At 36.7% G+C, this 21,334-nt stretch overlaps 1 protein-coding gene across 1 annotated transcript in view; it reads left to right on the top strand.

Annotated features, from left to right (window-relative positions):
- Pkhd1l1 (PKHD1 like 1) overlaps nt 1–12,239 on the top strand; it is a 140,432-nt gene extending 128,193 nt beyond the window's left edge. Inside the window, exons 73-78 of the mRNA XM_027948491.2 lie at nt 314–658; nt 3,213–3,364; nt 3,796–3,942; nt 4,303–4,456; nt 8,085–8,350; nt 12,160–12,239. Coding sequence (XP_027804292.2) covers nt 314–658; nt 3,213–3,364; nt 3,796–3,942; nt 4,303–4,456; nt 8,085–8,338 — 1,052 coding nt within the window. The 3' untranslated portion in view covers nt 8,339–8,350; nt 12,160–12,239. The remainder of the gene's footprint in view (nt 1–313; nt 659–3,212; nt 3,365–3,795; nt 3,943–4,302; nt 4,457–8,084; nt 8,351–12,159) is intronic.
- Nucleotides 12,240–21,334: the final 9,095 nt, after the last annotated feature.

Raw genomic sequence — 21,334 nt, 5'->3', positions numbered from 1 at the left:
TGTTCTAGAAACTAGATTCGAATCTAGTTCTAGAAACTAGATTCGTTTCTCATTTATGCTGTGTTTATAGCTAATTGGTTTTTAAAATACATTAAATATATAATGAGTATTAATGGTATTATTTAAATAATTGTCTTTAATTTTGCATGTCAGTTCTATAAATGTTTTTAAGTCTTCAGTATGCTTTTTTAATGAAAGTGATAATATTGAACTTTTTTGGAATTTTCTGAATTAAACAAATACTAAATATGACTGGCAATTGTGATGATGTAAATATATTTAACTGTGTTGTTTTGATCTTTTTCCATCATAGAGCAATTCCTTCCTCACTTGGACTCCACTGTCCTGGGTGAAAACTACTTTGATAGGACTTACCAAATGCTTTACCTTTTGGTTAAAGGAAATGTACCTGTTGAAATCTACACTGCCACAGTCATATTTGTTTCTTTCCAACTACCTGCTATTACAGAAGATGACTTTTACAGTTCACATAATCTGGTTAGAAATCTTGTCTTGTTCCTAAAAATACCAAGTGACAAAATCCGTGTCAGCAAAATATTAATAGGGGAGAATATGCGGAGGAAGAGATCCACGGGAGGCACAATTGAATTGGAGATTGGCGATCCTCCCACTCAGTTCCTAAGCAATGACACCACAGGTATGAATAGTAGACTCTGAAATAGAGAATGTAATTACCGAGTTCTCTGCCATAAATAATTCTAGCAGGGCCTAGTGAGCCAGGCCTCAGGAAATCCCACTAGCCCCACACCTGAAAATTCTAGAGAAGCCTAGAAACACTTCCCTTCTTTATTCCTGTAATACCAACCAAATTTGAAAATGTGAAGGAATTTCAGACTTTGTTTTGTTATTGTAGTAACTAACAAATTAAAAAAAAGGATTCGACCAATATAATAGATCTGGGAAGATTTGCCAAAGAAAGTGACCTCATGGCTGAGAGATTAGTGATGCAGAATCTGTCAAGGAAACCCTCCTGGTTGGAAGAGCATAGGAAGCTATAGGCATGTGTTGCAAAGAGATTTTCCATGTTGTTTTCTGCCTAGAGTCATAGCTGACTTTCCTCCCTTATCCTTGTACTTTCTTGGACTTACAAGCTCAGTGCTTTGGAGTCAACATGATTTTGACTATAAATTTAGTATAGGAGTTGTAGTGGTTCATGGTACACATGTAGGTTACTCATCTACTCTTAGAACTCCTTGGTAAGCTCTTGCACATAGTGAGGTCCAAAGTTTACCACACTAATCACAAGATGTCCAAAAAAATTGTTGATTTTTTTTTATATGTCACCTAAATTTTCTCACACACAATTCCTCCCAATCCATCTCTTTAAAGCAGTTTTATCTTGTTAGATTTATTCAAGTAGGTGTTAGTTTGAGAACATGCAACATGGGGATAGCAAGGAAGAATAGGCTAATGATGTGTTTTCCAATATCAACTGGCACTAAATTTCAAGTCTTAAGAATAGCCTTATAAGTGGTATGGAGCGAATCACAGCAAAATATTGGAAAATGGAAACAAAGATGTGAATACAGTTGTACTCTTGGCTCTCCATAGCCTTCGCATAGTATTAGGATACCCAGAAGTCCCCAGATGTCTTAGAAAGAAATTACTTAAATACTAAGAAGACTTCTGGGCAGGCAGGGTCCTGGGTTCAGGAATAAGAGGTCTTAAAGTTAAGGTCTTTGGTTTCTAGATGGCAGTCAGTAGAAACGAATGCCTCCACATGTCAAACTGTCAGAGGGAATCTGTTCAGAGTACAAACTAGGTCAGAGCTGCCACTCTGCAGTTAGACCAAGTAGTAGTAAGTAGTACATGGATACAAAGTGCCTTGGTATTGCTGTAATTAGATCTCACAGGACCTCATGGTTGGGAGGCTTTCTGGAGAAGGCTCTCCTGGAAGGAGTCAGGGATGAGAGAGGAATCTGGAAAGATTGAACATTTGCCCAAAGGGGTATGAGTCATCCAACAGAGACTTTTTTTTTAAGAGAGAGAGAGAGAGAGAGAATTTTTCAATATTTATTTTTTAGTTTTTGGTGGACACCACATCTTTATTTTATTTTTATGTGGTACTGAGGATCGAACCCAGAGCCCTGTGCATGCCAGGTGAGAACGCTACCGCTTGAGCCACATCCTCAGCCCCCAACAGAGACTTTTTAAGCTGACAGGGACTAAAATTCTCTGACTATGGATTTCAAAGTGTCTTGTTAGACCCAATGGCCCAGAAAGTCATCAGCTCCTTTTCCTGAATACACCAAGCTTCATGGTTTAGCCTTAATGGAAGAAACTCAGTGTTTGACTCCTCAAGGCATGACTCTGGTTATGGAAGATGCAGGTTACCTGGAAACAAGTATTTAGCAAGGCCTACAGTACATCAAACCATTATTCTGACTATAGGCTGTTTTTAGAAAGATCACTCTAACTACAGTGTATGGAGTCGAGCAGAAAGGGACAAGAATGGATATGAGATCCACTGATGATAGCTTTAACTAGGATTTTGACAGTGGAGACAGAAATTAATAATTGCTTAGTTATGATGTGGCAGAGAGGTGCAGTAGAAGGGATCAAGCAAAAGCACCAGGCTATGACAAAGAATATGAGTCGTGAAGGTGCCATCTCATAAGGTAAGGAGGACTGTGGCTAGAGTAAACTTAAGAGGAAATACCAGCCCTGCCATGCTAGAAAAAGAGAACAGAAACTATATGTAGTGTTGAAATAAACCTTAAAAATTGTCAAATGTTCTAGGCAAGTAACAATTTGTTGGCAACTTAATGATAACTTTAGCAACTTACTAATAAACATATATAATTTAATGGATTTGCTAACTATTCTTCCATTCCAAAAGTAACATGCTATTTTTTTAAAAAGATATTATTATAGAAAAGCACAATAGTATTTTGCTTCTAAACAGAAACTGACATGGGAAAGTATTGAGATATTATCTCACTGTATTTTCATTTTTTCTTGTATTTGTTTTATCTACCTTTGTATTTTCCCTAATTCCAGATTGAAATATATTCTACTGAGTTTTTAAGTTGCCGTAACTCACGAATGGTCATGTTTTTTCCAGGTATAGCTAGAAAGTTTTGGGATGCTATAATGTGAGGAGCAAGGCATACAAAACTAAAGTGAAAAACTCGTGTCTTTACAGTCCTATATTCTTTTGATCAAAATGTCATAATACTGTTTCCTTATAGGTCAGATGCAATTATATGAACTCCAGGAAATTGCTGGTTCTCTTGGAAAAGCCACAATTTTAGGAAAAACCAGTAGTATCTTGGGCTTTAATATTTCTTCTATGTCTATTACCAATCCTATCCCCAGCCCAAAAGATCCTGGCTGGATTAAGGTAAGACCATGCAATTAGAAAAAAAAAAATGCATTTTAAGAATTTAGAGTATTGTTGCTTATCTTATTTTAACTCTCATTTTCTAACTGAATACAGTAACTTAGAGGATTTGTCTTTGTAATTCACTGTTGACTATTTTTTATGGAATCACTAAGGTGGTAACAATGTCATTCAAAAAAAATAAATAAACTAGATTGAAAAAAGAAATATATCTTCTAAACTGTGTATTGGTTCCACATGTGCTTTCCTTCAAATATTTGTAACTGTATTTCTTATATCTGATCTAAAGGAAATATTGTAATAATACAAGTTTTACATATTAGACATATTTTTAAATCAACAATGACTGTATTGTACTTAGCTTGGCTGGGACTTGCTGAGGAATGCAGTTTATTACTACAAAATGAGAGCCTTACTCCTGTCCATGCCAGGTGACTGCCGAACCAGTTGAAAGGTCTGCGTTTCCTGTTCACCATGTGGCTTTTGTGTCTTCACTCTTGGTGATAGCCCAGCCAGTGGCAGCACAGCCAGGGCAGCCGTTCTCTCAGCAACCTTCAGTAAAGGCAGTAGATTCTGATGTAAGTCACCACTGGACATTGTCCCTAAGTGAAGAGGTTGAGCTATAAATGCAGGAGACTGAACCAATTTAGCTAACACCGGAATGCTGGTGACATGAGGACTGCACTGCCCCTTAGAAGTTGGACTCTTATTGTGCATAACCTTGTTTAGTGTTTTAAAACATTTAATTTAAATAAAGTTGTGCTTCTGCTCATCTATGAGCTTCTTATGTGAGATAAGGAGCTTCTGCAAATTGTAAATTTATAATTAGGCATTCTGAAAAGTGAAGATTAGCATGTTTTGGGGTTTTTTTGTTGTTTTTGTTTTTAAGCATGGGAAAGAGACATTGTTACAATTCCCTGTTGTTCTTTTTCCTTTAGGGTAATTGTGTCTCAGTAGGGATTACTTCACTTACTTTAAAGGCTATGCTAAAGGACTCCAGTAATAACCTAATCAGTGGCCTTAGTGGTAATACAACAATTCCATTTAGCAGCTGTTGGGCCAACTACACAGACCTTACTCCTCTTAGAACAGGTGAGTGAACTCTCATAATAGGGATAATTATAATTGTCTTTTAATGAACAGAACATTCTCTGAGGGACTGGGATTGTGGCTCAGCAGTGGAGTGCTCACCTAGCACATGTGAGGCCCTGGGTTCCATCCTCAGCACCACATAAAAATAGATGGGTAAAATAAAGTATTGTGTTCAAGTACAACTAAAAAATAAATATTAAAAAAAGAACATTCTCTGATACTTTGGTCAATAAATTACAGAAGGCAGAATATATTTTATATTCAAAACAAATTGAAATAAGCATTTTGAGGATATACATGAAAATATCATGATTCATATATTCTTTTTATACACTGTTTCTTCTTAATTTTCTCACTAACTATGTGTTATATAGTAAGAAAAAATAATATACAAATTTTCAAATTCAAGAAAAGAAACAATAGCATAAGTATAAATTGCTTTAATACCCAATGAAGGAGTTCACAGTTGAACTAGAAAATTGGCTATAGTCTTTCTCAAAGTCAATGCAAAAGAGAAAACGTGAGCATTATCATGACTCCCAGCACCTATCAGATCCACAAACAGTTGCTGTGGAGAATTGTAACATTCTCTGAGAACGAAACAAAGACTCCTCTGACTTCTTGTAAAAGTGTGCCCAGTGAACCTGTACTAGGTGATACTTCAATGTTGATACAGTAAATACAGCCGTAACTTCCACAGGGATGCTTCTTATTTAGGAATTGATGGCATAACTTCTGCTGGCAGAAGCTATTCTGCTGGAGACCAGCAATATATAAAAAACAAAAAACAAAAAAAAGAAAAACAAAAAGTCAAAACCAGCTTTCTGCTGCTGATGGATAATGGGGTATCTACTTGAGACAGATCTCCGTTAATCTTTCTAGCCAACCTGGGGCCCATATAAGAACATTTCTGAAAGTTATATAGTAGCAGTCCCCACTTCTTACCATTGCTCTCTCATGTCAAACACACACATAGGTCTGAATAAAAATAAGTACAAAGAGTGAAATAGGGGGGAAAAATTCAAAACTGCTCTAATTTTTTAAATAAAAACCAAAAGCTAAAATAATTTCAAAGAGTTTTTCCCCTTTATTTTTGTTTCTTTATGGTTTGATAATGCCCTACACCAAATATGTTCAGTCTGCCTAGTGAACAGCAATATCCTAACCTAATGTTCAATAAGAATCAAGTGATAATGAGTTCAATGTGGTGCTTTCAGACAAGTTCCTACAATGTTCTGATGATTGCTGGTTAAGGACAGAGTCAAATTCTTTTATAAATCAGCATAAATGGTGGTAGCACTGGAACTTTATGGAAAATGAGGCACCTGACCAAAACACTGCCCGAAGAGAAGGTTGCTCATCTTTTCATTAAGGCGGAGCCAGAAAGTGCCAGGTGGCAAAGATCTGGTCTTCAAATTTGCAGTTTCAAGTAGGAATGTTCCAAAGTAACTAGATCACGGGAGTGTTAAAGCAGTAAAATAGTTTTTGACATTTTATTGTGGTAATAAAACAATAATTAAAACACTTTCATTTTATACAGTATTTTTTTTAATTCAAGTCTTCCCTCAGTATATCTGACCTGCTGTGGAGAAAAGCCATGCTGCTTCTTTCTTTGTTTCTCACTCCTCCCTTCTCCCCCCCTCCCTCCCTTCCTCCTCCTCTTTCTCCTCCTCCTCTTCTTCCTCTTCTCCTCTTTTTCTCTCTCTTTCCTCTTTCTCTCATCAAGTATGGGGTCCCTGGTTATATATAATAAGGGAATGCAAATATAGTCATCTCTTAATTATTTTTATCAGCTAGCCAGTTTATAGATTAGCTACAGTGAAATTACTGTAAAAAATAGTATATGTGAGAAAATTAACAAAACATCTTTCCCTGGGCTCTTTCTAGTACATACCCACTCAATCACTGCATTGCAGGAAATCCCCTTGCAGATCATACTGCATCCTGACAGACCAGCAACCGTGTCTTCTACAGTCTGCTCTGCAGAGCAAAGCAGGGCCACCTTGGTAGAGGAGATACGGGTTGTGGCTTGTAGAAGAGAAAATAGGGATGTGAGACTCAGGTGAGGAAAGGGTGGGAGAAGAAATATTGAGACTGAATTTTTGACCAACCTAGATAAAGATAGTATTGCTAACAGACTTCTGAGACATGTTCATCTATCAACCTACATAATGTCTAGTTTTTGTTTCAGTTCCTATTGCTACATATCACACCAATTGAAAATCTAATTGTTTAAAACAATAACCATTCCATTTGCTCACAATTGTTTGGGTCAAGAATTTGGGCCTGGAAACCTCATCTCTGTTCCATGATTTCAGGGGCTTCAGCAGTCATTTACATTTAGCTGGGTTGCCTAGAATGGCTTGATTGGGGTTGTAGTTCTCAGGTCGTGATTCTGAATTTGGGCTGGGTTCTTCAGTTTTCCTCCATGTGGTCTCACCAAAAGGTTTGCTTTGCCTTTCTCACCACACTGCAGAACAAGAAAACCAAAATAAATAGCAAAATACACCTTAAATTCTTTACTCACTGAAAAATGTTAAGAAAAAAAATGCACCTGCTACAAAAATGGAGAGTTTTTATTTCAGGCTGAAAAAAGGGGAAACTTAAATACAGTAATCTCATGAATTGTCAGTGATAGGGAATTGTATAGAACAGTGTCCATACATCTTCAAAGTGATGGAATGCATTGATACTATTTCTAAAGACACAAATAAGGTTGAGATGTATTTATATTCTCTCCCTGAAAGAGAAAAGAAGAATGAAAACAGAAGTGAATTTTTAAAAAGAGATAATAGAAAAAACAGAGGAATAAGAACTCACAAGGTTTTAGAAGTATTCTAAGCCCTGCTCTATGGGGTTACTGCTATTAGATAGCAGTATTCTCAGAGAAGAGATTGTATCAGGGAAAAATATATTGGTTATCTTACATCAAAACTGTGGGAAGATTTAACATGTGGATTTAAAAATATCTGGATAAGCTTTTATCCTTAGTACTCTATATATGTTAACAATATCTCCCCAGGTTTCTTTCTACCTGGGGAAGGAAGGGAGGAAGGGAGGAAAGGAGGGAGGGAGGGTCTCAATGGTACAATGCAAAAACAGCCTCTGACTTAAAGCAAATGTGGAAGATGGTTAAAAATTGTTCAATCTGAGAGGAGGGCACAGGGGTATTTGTTGTACTATCTTTCAACTCTTCTGTAGCCTTAAATTTTTCAAAATATGGTGTTCAGTATCCATCAGTATCTTTCCCACATAGAGCTGAGACTTCCCCACTCCCAGGTCAGGTATGCAGGGAGGAAACAGAGATTCAGCACTTTCACCTGTCTGCCTTCTTGTCCTGTGTTTCCAACAGCCTGTCTCCTTTCTCTAGCAAAGAACTCTAAGAAGTAGCTTCTGTTGCTGCACAAAGAAAATCTACCCAGGTTCCCTGCCCATAGATAATGGGCCGATGGAACTCTTCTCACTCGAGACCTTCTCTACACTTGTTTGTGCTTAAAACTAGTTCACTTGACTCATTTCCAAAAATTCTTCATTAGGAATAAGACACTGAAAGTAATGAAACCCAAATTGGAACTGTGTGAAAATAATCAAGGAAGTCAATTACTATGATTCTTTTTCTTTCTCCTAGGAAAAAATTTTAAGATTGAATTTCTCCTGGATAACGTGGCTCGGGTAGAATCCAGAACTTTCAGCCTGCTGGCACAGCTTGTCCCTGGTGGTAGTGGCAGCAGCACTAGCAGTGGTGGCAGTGGCAGCAGCAGTAGCAGCAGCAGCACAATGTCAGCTATGGCTACATCTGCTCAGCTCTTGACAACAGTCATTAGCTTTCTGATGGGACGAATGTTATTCTTGGAAATATTTATGGCTTCAGTTTTTATTTGAATGTAACTGTAGGTAGGTACAGTTCATTTTTTATGTAAGATATGTCTCCACATATGCAGATACCAGTAAATGTTTCCCAAGTAAAGGTCATGTGCTCAGTACTTCTGCATAGCACCACTGGGACACAGAGAGGATTAAGAGCTTTGGTGGCAGAGACTAGGCAGCCCTACTGGAAATGTTATTCACATTATGCATTGCTACAAAAGAACATAGGAAATGAAAACCACAGGTAATGTCACCACTCCTTTTCAATAGCAAGGGGCAGACATTCAGCTTGAGATGGTTCAGGCAGTGAACAGATCACCTGATGAACATCCCAGAAGTAGTCTGGTTTCTGCCAAGGACTCAGGCAATGCCATCCAGAACCTGTGCTCTCTATATTTTGTCTTTATTCTCCTAGTGGCAGCTTCACTTCTAGGCCAACTCCTTTCCCCAGTCCTCATGGCAAAAGTACTCACCAACAGGTTTACTTTCTACCAGTCCAGCAGCCAATGCAGAAAGAACAAACTTCTTTCCAAAAGATCCAGCAAAAATCCCCCAATTGTGCCATTGACCTGGCTTAGGACACATGCTTGGGACACTGATCCTATCATTGCGGCCACAGGATTTAATTAGCTTAGCTTGGATCACATGGGATAAGGTTCTTAGAATGGTGGAATTCAGATGCCAGTACAATATGTAGAAAACAGTGATAGTGAATATTATGGAGATTAGTAGGAGGGAAAGGGGGAAAGGTCCCTAATGGCTACAGTGATTACAGAAGATTGTAAATGTCACTCCATCAGTAACACATGAAAGTTGGTACTGTTGTATAAAATGTAAAAGATCTGGAGAGAGAGGAAAAAGGCACTCAAGAATAGGGCTATGGTAGAAGTAAAGAAAGAAGTGAGAGGCAAAAAATAAATAAATAAATAAAGGCATCTTTAATTACACCTGCTCCACACTGAATTCCTTTTTTTTCCCCCAAACATTTCTCCTCCTGTCACTCTGTCTCAGTTAATGACAATGCCATCTTTTCTGATCCTTCAGTTTGATACTTCTTAGACTTTCCCTTTCCACAAGCTCCACGTCTCAAGTGGTCTTAGTGCTATCTATATCCAACCAAGTGGCTCATCTCTGTTCCTCATTTAAAGTCACTGCTAGACTTATGATTTTACTTCTCACTTTACCTATTATAACAGTTTCCTGCATTCTTTGCTTACAGTCCCCCACACTTTCATTCTGTCTTCTACATTTGTATTGGATTTAGGTTCCTAAATAAGCACAAGATCTGTAACTATAATGGTAAATTCAAGATCATGTAGCTATAATGGTATTCTTGAATCCTCAAAGATTCATCATTACATGCAAAATCAATACCAAAAGCTCCAAAATCAGTTTTGAAGTCTGCCTTCTTTTTCCAAATCATTCCTAGAAAAGATTCTTTTCATTCTGCATGTTCCCTCTGCCTGGGCTATGTCCTGCTTGTCCAGTCTACCTCTCCAAGCACCCTCTAGGTTCTGCTCAATCTCCACTTTTACTACCAAGTTTCCCTTATCATTTCCCTTTCTACAAAATATTTAGTTACCCTCTCCTTAGGTATCTGTTTTTATCTTTATTATAGCCCTTCCTGTAGTGTACTTGCATTAAACTTTTATGCAAACCTATCTTTGTCACTCAATTATGAGAATTTAGAAGACCACATGCTCTACATGCTATAGGTATTAAAAATATGGTTTAGTTGACTGTAACTCTTAAAAGAACATCAAGTCCTCACCTCTGACTTAGGGGGAAATGTTGGGTAGTATAGGCAAATTGTAAAGAATATTGATTGGCAGATGTTAATCAGTTTGCAGTTGATTTCATAGAGAAAAATTTCCAACAATTAATGAAATAAAAGCTTCACATAAGAAATATTAACAAGGTCAAGGAAGGACATGGGGTAGAGTAGGAAGGACACTGAAGTACTTCAGGTAATAAAAGCCAAGGCTAGATTTTAAATTTAAATATAAGGGAGGCAGGATAAGGGCATTCAATAAGGCTGGTTTGGGGCTTAACAAAACAAAATGGAGGCTGAAACCAACCACAGGGGCTCCAGGAACAGCCCTAATACAAGAAGGAGAAAATCCTGGCTTCCCTTCGAGGGCAGAAGCTAATTAGGATCCAGCTGTCAAGGGAAAAGTGTGTTTTGCAGAGACCAGGTCCTGTCTTCTCATAGCTGAAAACAGAAGAGCATGGTGGGGCAGGGAGCAGGGTAGGGTAGGGGTGTAGAAACCTGGAGCTGAGGGAAAACAGGCAAATGACCAATAAATTATTCTTATGCTCATTTTCTTGTCTCCAGAATTATAATAAAAGGTCACTTCTTCATTTTATAATAGTAGAACAGATATTGCTTAAATTCATTTTCTTTTTCTCCTCAAAGCATTGAAATGCAAGGTCTGCTTGGTGACATGTGTTAAGTACTGCTTTATATATACTAGTGCACTTTGTCTTTCCTCATTAAATGCATTGTTTTCCAGTTATCTTCACTAACTTTAATTCTGCTTGATCCCGACAATGTTTGTAGCTTACCAAATAAGAAAATTCTATTTTCAAATCATTAGTAAATTATAAGAGTTTCTGAGTCTTTTTTAAATAGTTTTTTTAGTTGCAGTTGGACACAATACCTTTATTTTATTTATTTATTTTTATGTGGTGCTGAGGATTGAACCTAGAGCCTTGCACGTGCTAGGCAAGGGCTCTACCACTGAGCCCCAGCCCCAGCCCAAGTTTCTGAGTCTTTTCAGGACTTTTTCCAAATCAAATAGTTAACTTCTTTGCTGCTAAATACATAGCCATTTTTAAATTAAGACAAAATTACTTAAACACCTTTAATGCATTGAAATGATGGGTTATTTCATAACTTTGCATTCTGACTTAACAATACTATTGGTTGAATCATGACATTTTGCTAATAAAATGGCAAAGCTTGACTTAAAAAAATGTAAGTACCACAATTTTCTCTACATTTCTACCATATATATATATATATATATATATATATATATATATATATATATTAATTCTAGCATAAAATTGATAAAACTTGAAATGCTACATCTTTATACAATGTGATTTTTTCCATATTTTTTATTGTTGCATAATAGTTGTATATAATAGATTTGTTGTTATATATTCATACATACACATGATATAAAAATAAAATTTAGCAAATATCATTCCCCAGTATTTCTCTTTTCTTTCCTTTTCCCTCTTTCCTTGCCCTGAATTCTTTCCTCTACCTTACTGATATCCCTTGATTTTTCATGATTCTCTACTTTTTCCTTTTTATTCTCTAGCTCCCACATACATGAGAAAACATATGACCCTTGATCTTCTGAGTTTGACTTATTTTACTTAACATAATAGTCTCAAATTTCATCCATTTTCCTGCAAGTGACATAATTTCATTTTTCTTTATGGCTGAATAAAATTCCATTGTGTATATATACTACATTTCTTTACTCATTCATTCACTGATGGACCCCTAGACTGGTTTCATAGTTTGGCTATTGTGAATTGTATTGCTAGAAACATGGGTATGTATGTATTGCTATAGTGTGATGATTTTAGTTTTTAGGATAAACACTGAGGAGTGGTATAGCTATGTCATATGCTGTTTCCATTCCTGGTTTATTGAAGAACCTCCATACTGATGAAATACTAACTTTTGAACATTACTTTTGCCATTATTTTTGCCCCATCAACCTATTATAAAGTTAAAATTAATCAAACAGTTTAAATCATATTGTATGTTATTACTGCTTTTTAAAATTATTTTGTATTATTTTCATTTTTTTCAGGAAGCAACTATAGTAGTGTTCCAAAGCACAAGCTGAAAACAAAAATACAAGAATTGCTTGCTCATGAGCTATTTTGGTGCACAACATGAAAAAGCCTATAACATTTTCAAAAACATATGCTAATGTATTTTTATAATATATAAAATGGAATAGCTTTAATTACAAAAATCAGATTTCTCCTAAATATACATTTCTTTTGATTCCTTATATTTGTGTGCTCTTATTTCATTTCAAAAAGCTTTCGGAAATCTTTGATTTGGAAGCAGATATGCCATTTCCAAGTTATTGTACCAACAAATCATAGAATACTTTAAATAGCTGAGAGCTATTTAAGGTTCTTAATGAAGCTCTTTAGATCAAGTTGGAAACATTCTGAGTTTCTCTATCTCTTTCTACACACACATGCACACACACACACACACACTATGCATATATGTAAAAGTTACATATTTTTTATATATGAAATTTTATATGTAGGGGGCATCTGATTTTCTCCATCCATCATGAGGCTCTGATTTCCAACAATCTGTCATTCTGATTTCTGAGCATTTTGGAGAGATGAGATTATTTTAGAGCTTTCTTAGAGTTATTGCCTTCCAGATCCATGGCAATCCAGGAATTTTAGACTATTTAGATTTCTGAGTTTACCAAACCCTGGCCAGTGTTCTAAGAAGACTTTTCTGGGTACCTCTGGACCAAGCTTTTGAAAAAGATCAAGTTCACCCCTTCTTCTACTCAAAGTGTCACTTGCAGGGCTGGAGGTGTAGCTCAGAGGCAAAGTGCTTGTGTAGCATATGCCAAGGCCCTGGGTTCAATCTCCAGCATTGCAAAAAAATGTGTCACAACTAAGAATGGGACCTCCCTTAACCCTAAACAACAAGAGAATAGAACAATCTTATTTTCAAGAGGCTAAAAATGGGAATGCAGAAAAGCCACAGATTGACTTAGCTAAGTTAAGCAAAAGCTAAGTAACTCAGAAAATTCTAAAAAGAATCTTAATTTAGCAGAATTCCCAATAAAGGCATTGTAGATGTGTCTAGGGCAGGTACAAATAGTATTCAAAAGTTACTTTCTAGCAAGTAATAGTCAACAAGCTTTGGGACAGCTGAGAAAATTCAATAGAGCCCATTCTTTTGTCTTCTGTAAACATCTCCTAGTATATTCACCTCAGATCACTGTTAGTTTTGCTTAGTTTAAAAAATATATATAAATATCTACCAGTTAATAAATCCAAATGCTTTTATACATATTTGTCACTTCATTCAGTTATAGTTATTTAGCATTCTGCTAGGTACTAGGCATTCTAACAAGGGGGAAGACTACACTGTCCATCCAAAAGTTTATAGGGTAGATGGGGAAATAGTAGAAACAAATCATTTCAATACAGTGTGGTCTATGAGAGATAGATGCCTAGTGCTAGAGTAGTGGAAAAGAGGGGCACTTTTCTGGAGGGAAGGGGCATCCTGTTAGGATACAGATGAATGAGGGACAGCTTCCAGAAGATGATGCCTAGAGGAGTGTTGAGAAATGAAACACAGGATTACAAAAGGAGTCAGGAGAAGGTTTAGTGTCAAGAGAGAAGGCTGAAAGATCACTAGGTGTTAAGTACCTCACCGGTGGGGACTCTCCCTTACTCAGCATTTTCCTCTGCCATCTCTCAAGATGTTTAGCCCCAGTGAATGCTCATCGGCTATTTATTGGCTGAATGAAGCATGGGGTATGGGGAATTAAACAAGCATCTGGACATTGTGAGAGTACCAAATGTGGACAAATGGAGAGGCAAGACATAAGGCTGGAGGGAGGGCAGTGGCCTTTAGTCCATGTGTCTGGGGAGCTTGGGTTTTTGTAGGTCACAGGAATACAGTTTTAACCAGATATTAAAATTGAAGTTTTGGCTTAGAAAAAATAAAAGAGGATACCAAACAAAGTCATAGTAGTTTTTCAAGAAGTTAGCCTGGAAGAGAGGAAGATGAAGGAGGAATTTTGAAGAGCAGTTCTTTGGAGATGGCTGTGCTAGACTTCCCCTTTTCAAAGGGAAGGAGTTAGTGTACTAACATGGAATGCCAAGTCAAGAAAGAACTTTCCTTCAGCTCACAAAAGGCTTAATAGGTGTTCCCTCAGGTTTGAGGCACACAATGGACTGGTCATAGCTGACCTAGTGGGTGGCAGCCAACTCTAGGGCTGCAATTTAGAAAGAAATACCATAATATCCCTCAGTATAGCACATCCTATGAACTCAGTTGCATGGGTGCACTCATGCATGTGTGCATGTATGTGTGTGTGTGTGTGTAGAGACGGGGGTGGGGCGTGGGGAGAGACAGAGAGAGAATATTCATGAGATTGATTAATTTTAAGCAATAGAGAAGCTTTAAATCTTTTCCAGGACTGCTGCCTAGAAGGGAAGCAGATTGCAGGAAAAGGAAACTGGGAGGGGGCTACTAGATACCTAGGAGCAATAGAAAAAGTTCAAGCAAGCAGCTGTAATAGAAATAGTCAAAATTTTAAGGGAACTACAGGTAAGAGGTCCCTGACAATGAGGTCTTTGGAGAACACATGAAAGCCCCTTCATGAGGGACATTGCCATGTCCAGGAAGCACTGATACTCAATACTGGATCATATACCATCAGTTAATTCAGCACTTTCTTATTCTACTCAATTCCTACCTTAATGGGGTGAAAAACTTCTGTTCCTAAATGGGGAGAATAAGAGAGAATCAACACACCATACTCTATGCTAAGATATAAAAATCAAGTTTTCCAGTGCAAATCAGGTTTATTTTTCATTCCATGATGCTGCCTGTTAGGAAATTAAATTCCAAGAACTGCAATTTTAGCATTGATGGAACAAATTCCTACATTTCGGTTCTGGAAAAGATACAAAAATGTCTTTCACATCAGAACACTGTGAAAAACCACAAAATTGGCACCATCTGCACTCTTGCCTTACCTAACAGTTTTAATCTGTTGGAAGTTTTCAGTCAAAAATTTTCTGCAGATTTTTAAATAAGGCAATTTTTCTAATATATTTGGCAATAAAAGGAATTTCTAAAAATTTGCTACTTGGCCAGACTTTGTTAAAAAGTTTCTAATTTAAATGTTTACAACTGTCTACTTTTTAAGAACTTTCTGGAGTTATCATAGTACATACCCATGATGCTTTATACTAGATAAATTGCTTTTTCAACTACTACTTTTGAAAATGCCTGAATTATTAGGTACTCATAGGCAATATGGTTTCCCATAGACTTCATTCATTTTATGGCCACTTATAATAATAATAATTATTATTATTAACTTTTAAATTATTTACTTTTGAATATTTGTCTGACATTTCTAGGAAATTAATGTTTAAATTCATAAAATACTTGTTAATATAGGAAGTGGCTATTTAGCTGCTAAAGAAGTCATAAAAATCCTCTGGTATGCTAGTACTTATGCTATTATAATATAAATATATATATTTTGGTTTCACCTACAGCTCCTGGCTCATAAATCCTTCTCTAAGACAGACCACATAAAATACAATTTTCCTACCATCTCTAATCTTCTCCACCTTGCTTGGGAAATGATAAGACTCCCACTTCAGAAGGGGTCCTGTCCCATACTTGAGGGAGAAATCCTGCACAGAGAGGCCAAAAGGCTCTGAACAGACAGGCCTTGCTGTGTTTTCCCACCCAGTTTATTCATATTAGATGTTGTTTTAGTCAGCTTTTTCACTGATAAGATCAAAAGACTTGCTAAGAACAACATAGAAAAGGAAGTTTATTTGGGGCTCATGGTTTTAGAGGTCTCAGATCACCGATAGTTGACTCCATTCCTCTGGGCTCAAGGTAAGACAGAACATCATGGTAAAAGAGTGTGGTAGAGGAGGGCAGCTCAGGACATGGCCATCATGAAGCAGAGAGAGCATTCCTCACCAGGGACAAAATACATACCGCCCAGTTAATCTCTATTTTTTCCTACTCAGTATTGATCTTTCCAGGACTTGAAAAATTGATAAAGTAAATATAATATTTCAATTTTGGTCAATGTAAGGAACAGAGAATGGAAAAGTAATGAGAATACTTTCCTGTATTTCTCATAGCAAATAAAATGTTTATATCTTTATACTCCTTCCTCTTCTGACTAGTGCCATGACTTGCAGATAGTCCATCTGCTTTTACCTATTCTTTTTATTGCAAAAAGTACTGTCTTGAGTATACAAAGAACTCAAAAAATTAAACAATAAGAAAACAAATAACCCAATCAACAAATGGGCCAAGGACCTGAACAGACACTTCTCAGAGGAGGACATAAAATCAATCAACAAGTACATGAAAAAATGCTCACCATCTCTAGCAGTCAGAGAAATGCAAATCAAAACCACCCTAAGATACCATCTCACTCCAGTAAGATTGGCAGCCATTATGAAGTCAAACAACAACAAGTGCTGGCGAGGATGTGGGGAAAAGGGTACACTTGTACATTGCTGGTGGGACTGCAAATTGGTGCAGCCAATTTGGAAAGCAGTATGGAGATTTCTTGGAAAGCTGGGAATGGAACCACCATTTGACCCAGCTATTCCCCTTCTCGGTCTATTCCCTAAAGACCTAAAAAGAGCATGCTACAGGGATACTGCTACATTGATGTTCATAGCAGCACAATTCACAATAGCAAGACTGTGGAACCAACCTAGATGCCCTTCAATAGACAAATGGATAAAAAAAAATGTGGCATTTATACACAATGGAGTATTACTCTGCATTAAAAAATGACAAAATCATAGAATTTGCAGGGAAATGGATGGCATTAGAGCAGATTATGCTAAGTGAAGCTAGCCAATCCCTAAAAAACAAATGCCAAATGTTTTCTTTGATATAAGGAGAGTAACTAAGAACAGAGTAGGGTCGAAGAGCATGAGAAGAAGATTAACATTAAACAGGGACGAGAGGTGGGAGGGAAAAGGAGAGAGAAGGGAAATTGCATGGAAATGGAAGGAGACCCTCATGGTTATACAACATTACATACAAGAGGAAGTGAGGGGAAAGGGGAAAAAAAAACAAGGGGGAGAAATGAATTACAGTAGATGGGGTAGAGAGAGAAGATGGGAGGAGAGGAGAGGGGAGGGGGGATAGTAGAGGATAGGAAAGGCAGCAGAATACAACAGACACTAGTATAGCAATATGTAAAACAGTGGATGTGTAACCGATGTGATGCTGCAATCTGTATACGGGGTAAAAATGGGAGTTCATAACCCACTTGAATCAAAGTGTGAAATATGATATGTCAAGAACTATGTAATGTTTTGAACAACCAACAATAAAAATTAAAGAAAAAAAAAGTACTGTCTTAAATACTCCTCCTACCAGTTTTAACAATACTATTGATGAAATGGAAATTGACCACATGCTTACTAAGGGCCATATGAGATGTTGAGTGTTCTACATGACTCTCCTTAAAATAACCCTGTAACATTTTCACCCCTTTTCCAGACAAGGATACTCAAAACCAAAAAGATTAACAAAAATGCCCAAGTTCACAGAGCTACTGATGATAAAGCAGAGATTCAAACACAGGCAATCTAACTCCAGAACCCTAGGTTCCAAGTTTTAATTGCCTCTCATTTTTCAAGCATGGAAGAGTGTTTCATTATAAAGAGAGTTTTTAGTAAAATATGTTTCTGTCCAAATTCCTGTTCACATTTGAGGTTTATACTTTACCATTTCTATGCTCTCAGGCAAGCTCTTAGTTTTCGTTATTCTTGATTTCATCACCAATAAGATACTGAAAATATTCATCTCGTGGTGTAGTGTTTCAGAACTGATGATATCATGTGTATGGTACATAATGTAGAGCTCAACAGGTGGTAAGCTTTCAGTAAATGATAGCCACTCCTGTGGTTTTTATTACCATAATGTGACCTATGTCATGTTAATCCTTAGCCCTATAAATCATTAAGCTTCTTATTACACTGGAATAGTGCCTAGTGTGTTATAAGCACCATGTGAGTGCTAGTTGTTAGAATTGTTGGCTGAGCACAGGGCCACCTAAAACAAAGACTACTTCCCAGCTTTTTCTGTGCAACTTCTGTGCTGTGGGGGTATCAAAACAGAAATGTCCTTGTGGCATATTCTAGAAACTTTTCTTAAAACATGTCTAGTATGCATCCCTTTGCCCTCGTCTTCATCACTTCTAGTTTTTCCTACTTCACTGAGCAGGTATGATGCCTCCTTGGACCAGGAGGACAAAGACCAGCCCTTGAGGGAAAGGGAGCAGAAAATTCAGCTGGAAGAAGTCTGGGTGCCTGACATTGAGATGCACTCTACCAGCACTTGCTCTTTTAGGGCCTCATGGATACTTGGTGGGGATACTGATTTTAATCCATGTATCTCCTGGTTTAATCAGATGTCTGACGTGGCAAAATTTGGAAAGAGCAAGATAGCAGGGAATGAATTCTTATGCAGGTGGAGTAGGTAGGCTTAAACCTTGCTTGAATCCATTAGGTACGAGGGCAGAAGCACCTATCCAGAACAGCTAGAAGGTCACAACCTTTTTTCTACTCTTGTCAGTGGGCATTTTCAGCTTCCTCATAGTGGCACACTGGCAAGGAGTATCCAATCTCCAGACAAAGAAACACTAACATTTATTTATTCATTCCAACTTCCCCTTTCCATTAGGTAAGACCAAAAAAGAAAGGCCTGCCATGGATTACAGTAAGCACTTGAATACCTGTGGTCATGTGACCAGCTACAATCCTCTTGCCACCACCTTAATCACAGGTCCTGATACAGCACTTGAGTTAAAGTGATTTGATGATTCTAAAATCCTCATGGATATACTGTACTTCCAGGAATGCTACTTACTCATGCATGCCAACTTTACCAGGGAAGTTCCTTTAGATGAAAGGCTATATGTTCCTCTGACTTATTTAAAAAGCATGCACACAGTGTGCCTATAAGTGTTAAATAAACTGTTTACATGAATAAATGAATAGGCAGCATGATGAAACCTTCCCCCACCAGATTTTTGAAAGAAATAAATACAAAATATTACAGAAATTGTATTTTATCTTGACTTAACAGCCTTTATGTTTCAAATAACAGTGTATAAAATTCACACCCAGTTATAGACCAACTAGTTATGGTTGCTATAGTAATGGGCTCTGGGCCTCTGAGCAGAAAACAAAATCTTTTTGGGTAAGATATTTATGAGTATGCTGGCTATGTGAAAAGAGTATTTTCATTTGATTTTTCTTAATGTATTCAGGCAGATGATCCTTCATATATATAAATTCTCCTTAGGAATAAGGAAAATAAATAAAGCTTTTACACTAAAAATTTCTTGTATGATTATAACATGAATTTAATTCTCACTTATAAAGGATATAATTTCAAATAGGAACTATAGCAAGAAATACTATGAGAAGGTGAGTAGTTTTCATTGCACTAGATGTACAGTATATATAGACAAACAAGATGTACAGTATATATAGACAATTCTTAACAAGAATTGTTGATATGTTTGTTATTTTCAATGGCAAGAAGTGGCCTAAGGAAGATTCAAAAACAACTGTTAGAAATACATTAAGACTGCCGGGCATGGTGGAGCATGCCTGAAATCCCAGCATCTCCAGAGGCTGAGGCAGGAGGATAGCAAGTTCAAAGTCAGCTTCAGCAACTTAGTGTGAACCTGTCTCAAAATAAAAAGTAAAAGTGCTGGGGATGTCGCTCAGTGGTTAAGTGTCCCTGGATTCAATCCCAGGTAGATAAAGGAAGGAAGGAAGGAAGGAAGGAAGGAAGGAAGGAAGGAAGGAAGGAAGGAAGGAAGGAAGGAAGGAAGACTGACTTAAAAAGAACAACAATCAAGACACATTCTCCTAAGTGATGAATTGATGGACAGTGGTGAACAAATCTTGAAAATAAAAGTTACCATAAAGAAGGCTGTATTTTGAAATTATTTAGAGTAATTGGACAACAACGCACTGAAATGACTTAGAGGAATGAAAAAATAATATACAAGTCTAGTTAGGGATCATTATGATAATCTTCATGTGCTGAAATGATGAACACGGAAAGAACAGACAAAATTTGGCAGTAAATGCTTTTATGAGAAAAATATCTTATGAATGGTGAGAGAAGCCTGAAGAGAGGGAAGTGTTGTAGTGCTGTAGTCCTAACAGCTTCTTTTCAATCCTATGACTTTTAAGTCAAAGGAGTGGGAGGAGGCCAAGGGGAGAGGGTTGATTTCTGGCTACAGCTTCAAAGCTTACTGTTCCCTCCCTTTTCCCTTTTTTAATGAGCTATTGACAAACATGTCTTTATTTGGTTGATGATGAAGGAAAATTTACTTGTATTTTTCTTGAAAGCACCATTTCTTTTTATGAACTCCAGAGGATTCTACTGGACTTGAAGATAATAAACCTGTATAACTAGAAGCTTTCATTGATTTTATCACTATGTTTCCAACACAATTCCAATACATTATGACATTCAATTTGCAAAATAAATCCACACGTAAGGAATTATAAACCTAATTTTGCCCATGAGAAAACTGAGTCAAACTTGTTCAAGGTCACAGTTGAAATGACCACCATGTTGTGAAGCTGAAGGGATGAGTCTTCCATTGTTAGTTCAGTATTGTTTTAAATTTTCAACTCATATACAATATGGATTATATTATTTCAACACATTTATTCTTAGAAATAATAAAAATATTTATTCTTAGAAATAATAAAAATAATTAAAGGTCTTAGACTGCAGATCTTGTTCATATCAAATCTACTTAAATCATAATATACCTGAACTATATGATAGCTCTTTTAAAAATATGGACATTAGCCAAGTAGTATTCCATTTCTGAATCTCACTACTGGACATAGAAAGAGAATTCATTCATATTTTAATTTGAATACTTTTCTAGTAAAAAAAAGAAAAGTGCATTTTTCCCCCCATTTCAATGCAGGTCCCTTTTGAAGGAACTAGTTAACTCTCAAACTTTTCTTAAATCTTGGGTCTTGTATTAAGCAATAAAAACTACTGATTGTGGTAACAATTATGATGGAAAATATTTACTTAAATGTTTCACGGAAAGTTAATTTTCATTTAGTGGCACAGAAATTAAAAGCCTTCTTCAGACTCGTTTCTTTATTAAGCAATTGACTTTAACTATTAAATGGTGATTTTCAATATAAAAAATC

Source organism: Marmota flaviventris, chromosome 15 (genome assembly GCF_047511675.1).
Source record: "Marmota flaviventris isolate mMarFla1 chromosome 15, mMarFla1.hap1, whole genome shotgun sequence".
NCBI lineage: Eukaryota > Metazoa > Chordata > Mammalia > Rodentia > Sciuridae > Marmota > Marmota flaviventris.
This window is presented reverse-complemented; position numbering and strand designations above follow the sequence as displayed.